Source organism: Sapajus apella, unplaced genomic scaffold (genome assembly GCF_009761245.1).
Source record: "Sapajus apella isolate SASKATOON/1434 unplaced genomic scaffold, GSC_monkey_1.0 scaffold54, whole genome shotgun sequence".
NCBI lineage: Eukaryota > Metazoa > Chordata > Mammalia > Primates > Cebidae > Sapajus > Sapajus apella.
The window spans coordinates 4,842,295-4,855,341 of NW_022436994.1; the positions used below are offsets into that span (position 1 = coordinate 4,842,295).

At 46.2% G+C, this 13,047-nt stretch overlaps 1 protein-coding gene across 10 annotated transcripts in view; it reads left to right on the forward strand.

Moving 5' to 3' along the window:
* The window catches only part of GRB10 (growth factor receptor bound protein 10), a 203,571-nt gene extending 195,466 nt beyond the window's left edge, over positions 1–8,105 (forward strand). For 8 of the 10 annotated variants that reach the window (XM_032244207.1, XM_032244202.1, XM_032244208.1 and 5 more), the window contains 2 exons: positions 2,402–2,495; positions 5,077–8,105. In XM_032244207.1, coding sequence (XP_032100098.1) covers positions 2,402–2,495; positions 5,077–5,223 — 241 coding nt within the window. In that variant the 3' untranslated portion in view covers positions 5,224–8,105. Of the gene's footprint in view, positions 1–1,420; positions 2,496–5,076 lie in introns of those variants that run through there. The other 2 variants (XR_004258489.1, XM_032244200.1) reach the window with 2 other exon arrangements.
* The last annotated feature ends 4,942 nt before the right edge of the window (positions 8,106–13,047 follow it).

The window sequence follows — 13,047 nt, forward strand, 5'->3', positions numbered from 1 at the left end:
GGAAACAGCTTGTCTTCTGGAGGGGGGGGGGGGCTCCGCCAATCATCACACCACCCCATCCCACCCAACCTGCAAAAAAAGAAAAAACCCTCCCAAAAAAAAAAAAAAAAAAAAAAAAAAAAAAGAGGTTATTCCTCTTCTGCAGATGAAGAAATTGAGGCTGAGAAGGCCAGTTGCCCAAGATCACGAAGCCAGTAAGTGGCCCGTTGAGGATTCCTGCTGATGCCTAAGCTATGCCCTTCTCCGCCTGTAGCACTCTTCTCAGATAAACAACCTTGAGGCATTCCCTGTAAAGCCCAAGCTTTTCTGCAGCCTTGGGACTTCCCAGGGTGAGCCCGCCCCTCTCAGGGGTGCGAGCCCCTCTCCGGTGAACAGGCCCGGGCTGTGCTGCTGTTCACTCATCCATAGCTTCCCATCTGCAGAAGGAAACAGCAGGTACTTAAAGTCACGGCAAAGAAAGGGATCCCCACCTTTGCCTGTAGTTAGAGCTGGAGCTCTGCAGACTTCTGGGTTTCGGGGTAATGATGTTTTATTTGGAATGACATGACTCTGGGAAAAGAAAGGAGGTCTTTGAGGTGGACACAGCTGCCCAGTGTGCACCAGCACTCGGGAGAAGAACAGGATCTCCTTGTCCTCTGTCCAGTGGTGCTGTGTGTTCCCCAGTGGGGTCTGAGATTCTTAACACCGCCCCCGCCAACCTGACCAAGCCGAGCCGTGGAAGCCCATTCCGATCAGTATTTCCCAAAGTATTTCTTAAAGAACACAAGTCTTGCAAAGTGCTTTTTTAGAAAGTGGGGGAGGTTCACATTTTTTAGGCTCTGAGAAGTCCTGTAGTAAAATAAATTTGCTTTCCCTTTTCAGCATGGGATTTCCCAGTCTTATTTAACTGCTTTCCATCCTCACATTACAGTACCGAAACTGGTGATTTTGCTGATGATTGTAGTTTGGTTTTGGATATGTTTAAAATGAGTTCCTTCTCAGGCCATTTCTTCTTTGTAGCTTGCATTGGGACTTCTCTTTCCTGATGTATAGCCATCTTTTCAGCTAACGCCAGATTTTTTCATGTAAGAGCAATGATTTTGTACCTTTTTTGTGCTATTCTAATTTAAGATTTTTAAAAAATAGTTGTAAGGTGGTAGAAAGGTTGTGATAATGATATGATGAACTGTTCACACTGCGCCCAGATGCCCTTAAGATTATAGCACATTTGCTTTATCATTCTTCTTCTCAGTTATTCTTTTTCTTCTGAACCATTTAGGGGTAAGTTGTGGCATGATGTCCCTTTAATCTGAATTATTTCAGTGTAAAATTTCTAAGAACAAGAGCTTCCATAACCACAGTACCATTATAAAAACCAGGAAGTTATTGATGAAGTTCATTGTTTAATCTATACGCTTCTTCCTAATTGCTTCCTTTATAGCAAAAGAAAAGATGTCTTCATCCTAAATCTTCTCTCCCAGCATGTATGTAACACAGTTTTGACCTGCGTTGTGAGTAGAAGCCAGTTCTTGTAGAAAGCGCCTGGGTTCAGCCTGGGCTCCTCACTCACGGTTACATTTAGGCTATGCCTTTTTGGCAGGAGCACCCAGAAAACTGATGTTGCGTCTTCTTCTGCACATCCTCTCAGGAGGCCCTCAAGGTCAATTTGTCTTATTCCTGGTAGTGGTAATTTAGACACTTGATGAAGATGCTGTCAGCCAGATTTCTCCACCGTAAAGCTATTATTTTCGCCTTTGTAATAAATAAGTATTAACAGTACAATACTTTGATGCCATGAAAATGCTTTTTCTCATCCACCTTTCTTCTGCTGGCTTCAGAAGATCTTCATTAATGGTTACTACGGTAATTGCCAAAGGGTAGTTTTCTGATGCATCGTGCCTTTATTTACTGTCTGACATTCTCCTGCAGGAAGGAGCTTTGCCTTCTCCTCTATTAATTTATTTGCTCATTTATTTATAAATAACACTACAGACTCACAGATTCTGATTTTGTGGGTTATGATCCATTACTTTTATAATTCGTTTTGATGCCCAGATTTCGTCATCCTGCCTCCGGTGCCTTTTTGACATGTCCTCATAATTCTTTGAGCACTTCCGGACATGCAGGCACAAAATATTCCTACTTCATCCTGCAGTTCCCTGCCCTAACCCTGTAGTCAGGCATATCCTCAAGGAGCCCTGGTTTTTTCCGAAGGAGAATGACAGTTCAGAATTACCATCTAGGTGCTATTGCCACTAGAGGCCACTCAGATGCCGAAGCACTGAAGCATTGTGGCTCCAAGCCTATCCCATGGGACGAGGCCAGGGAGTGAGAGAGAGAGAGAATATGTGTGTGTGTATGTGTATATGATTAGTACCAGATTTTAAAATATTTTAGCAATCAACTATTTTCCATTCCCCAGGCTTTTTCTTCTCCGTGACAGCCAGAGTAATCCAAAGGCATTTGTACTCACACTGTGTCATCACCAGAAAATTAAAAATTTCCAGATCTTACCTGTAAGTATTGATATTCTGAGACCAATCCTCGTGGTTTTGTCTTCCGGTTTCATTCTTAATGTGATTTTCAAGTTATAAACTGACAAGACCGATGAGTATCAGACAGCTTCAAGCCTGCAGGTGAGAAACTTTCAAGAATTTCTTTACAGGTTTGTCTTTTGAAATTAGAAAAACATTTTCCCAGAAATAATCCCAAAAGTGGTGATGGGGTGCTGAGGCACCCCCTTGTGCCTGTGAGCTCTCAGTTGCAGCGGAAAGGGTACCTAATGGGGAAGATCAAGGTCACATGAAGGGGAGGGGGAGGAGAACAGTTAGCTGAGGGCCCAATAGCCGCAAGCACCTGGGTCTGGAAGGCAGGAGTTGTGCAGCAGGTTTGCCTGTTGGCTGCGTGAGCCTCAGGAGTTTTGTGGTTTGTCCTGGGGTCCACCAGGCCTGTCCAAGAAGCATAAGTGGCCTCATGAAGAGCAATTAACATTTCTCCTTCCACACATGATCATTGGATCTAAAGACGATTCTCTTTGAACAATTCCAAAAACCTCGTTACAGAATACGTGAATCAATGCTACTTTTTTTTGACAAAGCACTTTATGTTTGATTTGCCTAATGTCTTTTACCTCTCACTTCAGTGTGCCACAGTTCAATTCTAGTCCATGATTAGAGTGTTAGATTAGCACTTGCAAGAATTCGGGTTAGCTGAGAATATAATACACAGAATTGGTAGCTGCTGTTTACATGATGGATTGATAAATTCTGCAGGTAACGACATGTTTGTGAAATGCATCCTGTGGTACCTAAACTCGGGAAATGTTCTACCAAAAGAGGCTGGCTGGATCGTTTCCACTCAGAGCCTCAATCTGCACATCAACAAAGAATAAGCTCTGAGAAGGCTTCGGTTAGCTAAACTCATCCGTTTCACACAGTTGAGCCTGGACTTGTTTACCCCCAGGACTTAGTTATGATAGCAAGAATCGCGTAGTGGACGGCAGTCACTACAGGGATGAGGAGGGTGTTGTGCTTAGCTTTTGTGAGCCAGGGGAAGGCAGCGTGCCACGCGCTGTCTATTCTGTGGCTGATTGCTTCCTGCCGTGTGCTGCCATGCCTACCTTACTTGGGAGGAAAATGAGGCTCATGGCTGTCAGTGCTTTCCCTGCACCACTCTGGGGCGAGAAACAGAATCTGGGGTTGAGACCAGGCTTCCCAGCTTCCAGCCAACCTAATATGCAAATACAGGAATTACTATCCCAGGGAAAGTGCCTCGTTGACAATCCTTTCTGTTCCACTGCATTGTATTATTCATACAGTTGTTATAATTCTCTTAGCTCAAAATATAAAAAGGAGGGCCGGGCGCGGTGGCTCATGCCTGTAATCCCAGCACTTTGGGAGGCCGAGGCGGGTGGATCACGAGGTCAAGAGATCGAGACCATCCTGGTCAACATGGTGAAACCCCGTCTCTACTAAAAATACAAAAAATCAGCTGGGCATGGTGGCGCGTGCCTGTCATCCCAGCTACTCAGGAGGCTGAGGCAGGAGAATTGCCGGAACCCGGGAGGCAGAGGTTGCAGTGAGCCGAGATCGCGCCATTGCACTCCAGCCTGGGCAATAAGAGCGAAACTCCATCTCAAAAAAAAAAATATATATATATATATAAAAAGGAAAAGTGATTGATATTTTGGGCTGGATGAGTAAATTTAAAAAAAAGAGAGAGAGAGAGAGAAAGGGGCTTTCATGGTAGGCAGAGTAATGCCCAAATCCTACAAGTAACAAAAGAACAGCAACTTGGGACACAGGGCAGTAAGTGTGCACCCTGTGTGTGAAAACAGCCTATGGGGCGTGCTGTTAGCTCTAGTAGTGGTTTTGGAGTTAGGAAGTGGTTCCAAGCTCATTAATTTAAGCCAAGCCTTAAAGCTGACTGTTGCCTGTGAACAGTGTGACTTCCTCATGCTGCCCTGCTCTGCCCTGTACTGCAGTCATCGAATTGAAAACTCGCCGAGTTAAAACAGGTGTTAGGAATTGGTTCTCTCTGGGAGAGAGTGCAGCATTCCCCCGTTTTAACAAAAATAACTGCCCCATGTTTGGAGACCTCGGAAGGGAATTTACCTGCGTGACCTTATTAATCCCTCACAACCACCCAGCAGTTGCTTCATCATGGAGCAAAGTAAACCCCTGGGTCCTCAAGAGTAGGTCATACAGTGAGGACCCCGGTCTGTGCAGTCTTCATGGGGTGTGCGGTGTGCAGCGGGTACTTAGGAGTTAACTGGTAAACCTAATTCTCAGGAGCTGGGTGAAGTGGGGGCAACTTCGAGCCCTTCCCCATGACCACCTCAGGGAGCAGGGGAGCTAGCTGTCCTCGGTGGCCTCCACAGCCCATCTGAAGTCCGTTCCTCACTCTGGGACGTGGCAGGCCCCAGCGCACACCATCTGTACCGCCGTCCTTCCTGCCCCTGCTGTTTTCTAGCCTACCTTGCCCTGTGTGTCCCTCCGGAATCAAACCATGGGCAGATGAGCTGCCGCTGACCATGGGCCTCGTTCTGCTCCTGAGGTGGTGGGCTCTAACCTGGCAAGTGTTCTTGTATCTCTCCAGTGCGAGGATGACGGGCAGACGTTCTTCAGCCTGGATGACGGGAACACCAAATTCTCTGACCTGATCCAGCTGGTCGACTTTTACCAGCTGAACAAAGGAGTCCTGCCTTGCAAACTCAAGCACCACTGCATCCGAGTGGCCTTATGACCGCAGACGTCCTCTCGGCTGAAGACTGGAGGAAGTGAACACTGGAGCGAAGAAGCGGTCTGTGAATTGGTTAAGATCACACGTCGATTCTGCACCGGGGGACCCAGAGCGAGATGGGTTCATTCGGTGCCAGCCGATCAAGATTGACTAGTTTGTTGGACTTAGACGACGATTTGCTGCTGTGAACCCAGCAGAATCACCTCCCTCTGCATTGGCCAAATTGGGGAGGGCATGGAAGATCCAGCGCAAATTTGAGAATAAACTGGAATGATCACCTTGGCTTGGGCCGCTTAGGAGCAAGAACCGGAGAGAAGTGATTGGAAATGAACTCTTGCCCTGGAATAATCTTGACAATTAAAACTGATATGTTTACTTTTTTTGTATTGATCACTTTTTTGCACTCCTTCTTTGTTTTCAATATTGTATTCAGCCTATGGTAGGAGGGGATGTGGCTTTTCAACTCACATAATACAGAAAGAGTTTTGAACGGGCAGACTTCAAAGTGAATATGGGTCCCCAAATGTTCCCAGAGGGTCCTCCTCTGCCAACTGCCACGGTGTGGATTCAGCTCCCAAATGACAAACCCAGCCCTTCCCACTATACTTGAAAAGCTTTTTTGTCAAAATAAAAGGTGTCACTGTGGTAGGCATTTGGCATGTTTTGTGGACTCAGTCAAGCAACCACAGTCTGTTAATCATTTCTCTATGCTCAGATGTCAGACCCTCTTGTTATTAGCGTGTCTTGTTCTGCACAGTGGCAGGAGACTTTACTCCTTTGGAAAATTCACTGTTCCACAAACGGCAGGCTGAGCGGCCTCGCCTCTAGATTGATGTGGGCCAGCCTCCTTGAGACACACCTGGCGCCCGTCATCGGCCAGCGGTGGATGCTGCTTAATCCACCTGGGTACTTTTAGCCTTGCGTTTCCACAGTCTTCAGCCTGTTCTAGAACGATCACTGCCTTACCCCTGCTGCTGCAGTGGTGTGAGTCGTTTCACAGCTGATGTCCCTCGGGGGATTAAAGGATCTAAAGAGAAAATGGCACCTGGTTGGCTTCGTGCTGTGTCTCGTGGGTTTCCATGGTGATAAAGACGAGGAAGCATTGCAGAGGGCACAGGCACAGCCTGACATTTAAAGATCTTTGCTTGCAGCCCTCCGTCCTGCAGAAACCCCATAAGCCAGCGAATGCAGAGCAGCCAGAGGCTCCTCCTCTGCCGGCTTAGGGTCAGAAGTACCTCACAGTGGTTGTGGACATGGAAGAGTTTTGTCAACACAACACTTGCTTCCCGCTCCGGGAAATGAGTCAGACGGTGGCTGGAGTTGTCACTTGGTCCCCTCCACCCCTCGGGTGGCCCCCTTTGCCACGTCCCCTTAGCTTAGTGTTCAGGTGTGAGAGTGGCCATTTCCATACCTTTGATCCCTGCAAAGCGGAAAGGACTCTTGACAAGCAACAGACTCCTGTGGCGAGCAGAATGATTTCCTTTTTCAAGACAGCACCTGCCTGGCTTCTCTGAATCTGTGCTAGCCACGATATTGCCCCACATCCGCCCCACTGAAGTGCTCCCGAAAGAACGGCATTTCTCTGCTTCTCAGTCAATCCCCATAGCCTAGAGCAGTGTCACGAGCTTCAGTAAGGCCAGTGAGCTGGAAGTCAGTCTACAGTATAGTAACACTGTATTTCAGTTTACAGACCACGCTCTAGTTGTTCTCCATGAAAGGTCTACTTATACAAATGCGTTTTTTAGCAGAACACGTTTTTAACCATCAGTGCTCAATTGCCTTTTCTTCCTTTTGCAGCCAGTTAACCTTTCGAACTATTGACAGTGAGATCATTCTCGCATCCACCCCTGGCGGCACGCTTCACTGTAGGGACAGACGTTGCGGTTACACCACGATTCCTTCTTTCTCTTCACTGGCTCGAGGTAAACCCTTTCCAAGGAAAAGCAACTCTAGGATTTCTTTCGTCTGTGTACGTAGACCAGTCCCATAAGTGTATAATCTCTCTTTCACGCCTCTCTCCAGTAGACAGCTTGTATTTGCGGTATTTCATATTTACAAATAAGCGTTTATTTAGAAGGAGAACAAAAGCTTGACTCTGATTCACAGTTTTGTATGTAGCTGGTTTGACGTAGTCTTTTGTATTTTCGCTGCCGAAGTGAATTGTTGGAGAATGTAAACCGCCTTGGTGCGGCGGCAGATTTCCTAAGGCTCCAGCTCGCTGGCCCCGTGCTGGGCAGCTGGGAATTCCACCTGAGAACAAGTCCCGCAAACCAGGGACGGAAGGACATCTGACTTTTATTTTTGTATTTAATTGACATGAATGTAAAGGGGACAGCTCAGGGTTGTTTTGGAGCCTGTTGACTTTGTATCTCTGCCTGTGATTTTCTTTTCTAAATGAAACTCCATGTAGCAACCGGAACGAAGTTGAGAAGGAAAATGCCAAATGCTTTGGTTATTAGAGTTTAATAGGTAAGCTCTGTTACACTAGATGTTAGAGTTCCAGAATGTTCTTTTGTTTGCTAAACCTTGAAGAAACATGTGCCTCAGCCTAGATGTTTTGTCTTCTCTTTTCTGCACTTACTAACTGACAGTGTGACCGATCTCTGCGCCTTCCCGGGGGTGGGCGAGCTGGCGGTAGATTTGTGATGTCACAGTGCGAACTGCAGTGACTGTAAAATGGCCTGGCGTGTGTAAACGTTTTCAGGGAATGCAGAAGGTATTAATGAAGAGACAAAACCTTTATTCCATGTGCTTTGCATCATTCTGTACATAGCTCTTTGGCTCGTGAACCTAATTGTAAACTTTCAGGTATTTTTGTACAAATAAGGGACTGATGTTATGTTTCTTGTAATTAGAAATAAACATTAATACAGTGTTCTTCATTTTCTATTGCTGGTGATGTCTTTTTTCTGTATTTTAAAACACTGGCTGGTTGTCCACTAAAAACCTTTTGAAATGACTTAGGATACTAAAAACACATTTCTTACCCCTAGCTAGAAACTGTCACAAGGAATCCATAGCTGCTTGGGATGTGTCACACACAAGCTGGCCCAGCCCTGATGTGATGCCAGGCTTGGCTGCTCAGTGCTCTCAGTTGGTGGCAAGACAGGCTCAGCCGGCCTCTCCTCCCCCATAAAAATTGCAGACCTCAGAAGCTTCCAGAAACAGATACACAAGCTTAAGAAAGAACTCAAGAAACTCACAAACATTCACTCTTGAGCCCAACTGGTATTTTTTCCACTGCAGTAGGACAATTAAAATGTCAAGAACCTAGGTCTCCTAGGCAAGCAAACAATTGACACACTAAGAATAGATGCCCTCTATTCTTGGGCCCTCGCCTGGGAGGACCCTGGCTGAGCCACTGACACTTGGGCCAGACTTGCCATCTCACGCCTCCTCCCTGTCACAACCAGGTCAGCGGGGTGGGGTGTGTGCCCATGCACATTGTCGCCAGCCAGCCTGGTCCACCAGCAGGAGCGCCCCCATGCTGTGCAGACTCTCCTGTCATTTGTTTTCAGACTCTGGATCCTCAGTTTCTGGAAGCCCACTCTCTTTGCATCATCATCCACGCCAGCTGCTTCAAAACAACAGAGACAAGAAAGCCCAGGGCAGGTGGGGAATCGATCATAGCTCCAAGGAAGCTGTAGGCAATGTGAGAATGCAGCTCGCTGTCTCCAGCACATTCACTCCGACGGTTTTCACGCGTATCTTGAGTGATTAGTAAAATTACAAAAAGGGATTTTGTTTGATGACAAAAGCCTTAGCTGCTTAAGTATAAAAAGGTAAAATATTCAACATCTTCTAGTTGTAGAATGGTAAAGGCAGTGTTGCCCCCTTTTCATTTTGGAAGTTATACAACCTTAATAAGAAGGGCAGGAAACAAAAATGAAAAATCCGCCTTAGACAGAGTTGGGCTTCATCTGCTGTGTCACCATCCACGAGATGGGCTGCTCGGGAGGCCTGCGAAGATCTAGCAAGGACCCCGTGACAAAGGGTGCCCGTGGCTGCTGGCCTCAGCACAGCCTGCAAAGGGCACTTGAGGATGAGTGGCGCCCCTAAGGGAACTTGGGGTCCTCTGGGAACAAGGAAAAAAGACACTGGGGTTGGTGGCAATTGGTGTCATTTTTTGTTTTTCAGGACATGGTGGGCACTTTTGATCTGAAGCTAGATCAAAGTCTCATTCGATTTCTGGGAATGTTTTGTGAATTGCATTTAATTTTTTCTTTTTGAGTCCTTTTTTTCTTTTTAATTTGTTTTTTATTGAGATAAAATATACATATGTAATTTACCATCTTTACATTTTAAGTGTACAGTTCAGTTATTATAAATGTTTCTGCTTCCCTGTCCCACCCCATTTCCCAGCCTCTGGTAGCCACCGATCGATTCTTTATCGTCACGAGATCTAGTTTTTTAGCTCCCACAAATGAGTGAGGACATGTAATGCTTCTCTTTCTGTGCTTAGTTTCGCTTCAGATGGTGTCTCCATCTCCCTCCATGTTGCTACGTCTTTGCAAAAACATGGCGACTGTGTGTTCGTTCCCTTTTGTCAGCCTCTCCTAGCATTCGCATTTCCTTGAGACCTGCAGCTCTCTTGGCGTTTGAATTTGAGTTGCTGTCTTAGTCCTGTCCTCCTTATTTCCACCACAGTGTTTCAGTAGAGTCTGTTTTCCATGCTGTTTCCATGTGCACTTCCCTGCTAGGCGGGCTTCACTTTTCTCTGACATTTCTCTTCAGCTCTCTGCCGGCTTTCCTTATCTAGTGCCTGAGCTCTTACAGCTTTGCTTTGATCTTTGGTGATATGATTGCTTTCTTCTTTTTTGTTTTTTTCTTTTAAGTTCATAACATGTTTGGTTGCAATTTTAATCTACTCGTGGCAATGTTTTTCTGCAGAATGTTCTTTGCTACCATTTTTCCCTGTTATTTTCCTTTATCTTGGGGTACCTACATACCCCAAGTGCTGGTTCTTTAAAGGAGATGAGTTCTTCTTGGACTAGCCAATGACAGGAAGTTTGTGTAGGGAAGACCACAAAGGCTGTGTTGGATGCTACCAGGATGAAAAAAAGTAAACAAACCCTTGTGTGTCCAAAGGCTGATTATGAGAGTTTCAGGAACTTGACAATGTAAGCCATTGAGACGCGCAGCCAACTCCTTTCCCTTCCTGTGGTCACACCATCTTCACATCCGGAAATGACAGCTGGTAAATTTATAATAGAACCACATTTTCTTATTGATCATCACTGTATACTCACACGAGCACAAATCCATTCTTCTGTAGCTGTATACTCACCCCTGGGCACATGGATGCACTCTGCTGTAGCTGTATGCTCACACGTGGACACAGATCCCATCTGCTGTAATTGTATATTCACACGTGGACACAGATCCAGAGGTTCTGATTCAGTAGGCTGAGCAAGGGACAGAAAGGTACCTTTCTACCAGGCCTCCCCCATGGTTCCATGCATCCCCCACCGGGAAAGGAAACGTTAGAGGATGCTAAGGAGCCAGGCATGTGGCTTCCTCTGCCACACGGCTGACACAGCCGGAACAGGATGGTGCTGGGCCGTAGTAACAGACTCCGATCTGCCCGCTGGTCAGCCACCTGCAGCGCTGTGCAAACCCAAGACCTCTGGGTCTTCCTAAGTCCTGCGGAGTAAAACCCTTTGACTTGGCAATTAAAGTGCTTGCTCTCATAGCACCACAGGTGAATGAGATCATCTCCAACTTCCCATGAGCTCCAGTAATTTATGATTTATGAATTTGCTTCATCTTCATCCCTCCGAAAACCATCAGAGACTTTTAGCTTCTAAATGTAGTGGTGTTGGTAGTTAATACTGAAAAAACAAATTTATTAGTCAGCAGCAAATATCAGGAGGAAACTTCAGAAGCTTGCCTTAAAACCAGAACAAAGTCTAAAATCACTGCCAAACCAGGCAACCTCGGTGTTTTATAATAAAAACCAAAAGGAACAAGCTTAAAAAAAAAAGAAAAATCAAAAAAGGCTGCTGCCTTAGTTATAGCCTTCAGGCAAGCAGACCCCAGGGGCTCAAATAAGACAAAACCTCAGGTTAGCTGCCAGTCTAGCAAACTTGTGCGGTCTAAAGAAACATGTTGTAAAAAAACTGTCCCCCAAAAAAGGGACCACCACCTCATCCATGCCCGCTGTGCCAAGGAAATCACTAAAAAGCACACTGTCCCTGGGAACCAAAGTCCCCTGGGCCTAAGGTGTCTAACCAAATAACCCAATGGCAAAACTAAGAATGCCTATAACAAGTGCCGTCATGAGCCATCACCCTCACAAAGCCCCAGGTAAAGCTAGCCATAAAGGTCCAGGAAGCCAGTCTTCTCCTGGGTGCTGGCACAGCCTTCTCAGTACCTGTCTCCTGCCCTGAAAGCTTGGTGCTGATATTAGGAAAGTTACTACCTCTATTCACTTACTGTAACCTATCTCAGAAGTTAATTAATAACAAAAACAGCTTGCTAATTCTCTCTGCAAAGGGCAGCTCTCTGTACAAACCAGCTTAACTCTTTAGCTGCCGTGGCTTTAAAAATAAAGCCCTCAATCTGCTAACAACAGAGAGGAGGGAAAACTCTTTCTTTCTAGAAAAAAATGCTGCTCCTTTGTAAACCAGTTAAGCGTTATTTTAAACATAAAACTCAGAAATCAGTCAAAAACAGGGCTAAAAACCTTCGAGAACATGGCTGTGTTCCCTACTAGGCTCGTTTATAACTCTAAGCCTCACATCTTTAACCATCTGGTCATATTCATTTCTTATAGAACCATAAGGTCACAATCCTGCTGCTGAAACCCCAAACATCCTTAGCTCATAAGCTCTATGGTAAACCTGTAAATCAACTTGTACCCCTAAAAAGCTCCTCTCTGAAAAAAAACTCAACGACAGAGCCCCTTCTGTGCCTCATTTCAGCAGGAAGTAGTTAAAAAGGAGCAATGCCCCTATTCCAACAGAAGTTAAACTTTCCTGTTCAGAGGAGGAATGAGGAGGGAATGAGGGAATGTGTTCTCTTTCCAGGTCCATGAGAGGGGTAACTTTAAGGGCAAGAATTTCCCAGCGCCGTGCCCCCCTCCCATCTCTCTCCATTCAGGAGATTCAATGGTTTATGTTTGAATTTCAAAGGCAGGGGAAGAAACTAGAAGTCAGTCACTCCAGCTGAAGTTCTAAGGAACTCCTTTCATTGGCCCAGGGTCTTGGAGAAGGTGGGGGTTTCTCCCAGGATAAAAGTCCATGATCCCTCACCTGCGCCAGATTTCCAGCTCTCTGGAATCCTCTCCCACACGGTGGGAGCTCCCTAGGGATTTCCCCTCTAGAATCCCCTTCCACGCTCTTCGTGGGAACCTTTCTCTTTTTCGCCTTTCCTTCTCTTTTCTCTCCCTAAATAAAATCACCTTTCTGCAACACTGTTTTAGGTCCAAAATTTTACTTTGCGAGCATACGGTGCTGCTAAAGTGGCCCCACTGCTTCTTCTTTAAAAGGTTGGCGGCTGAAAACCCACAACATCCAAGAAGAAACCCGGTTACACAGCACAAAGGCTGACAATTAATTCTAAAGTTCCCAAAGCTGCCCTCAGGGGACGTGCCAGTGAACTCAGAGCGGGCACCCCTGGAAAAGGTCCATGGAGGGCTCGGGCAGCCTCCAGCGCAGCACCACCACTGGCAGGCTCTGTTTGTCCCATGCTCAGGGCCAGAGGCAGTGGAGATCCTGTCGCCTCAGTCTCACTCCCTGCCCGAGGCCCACCAGCCACCTGCTGCTCACCAAAGGGAAAGGAAGACGGTCGATTTGACATGTCCAGCTTTACACAGTTGTTTCACAG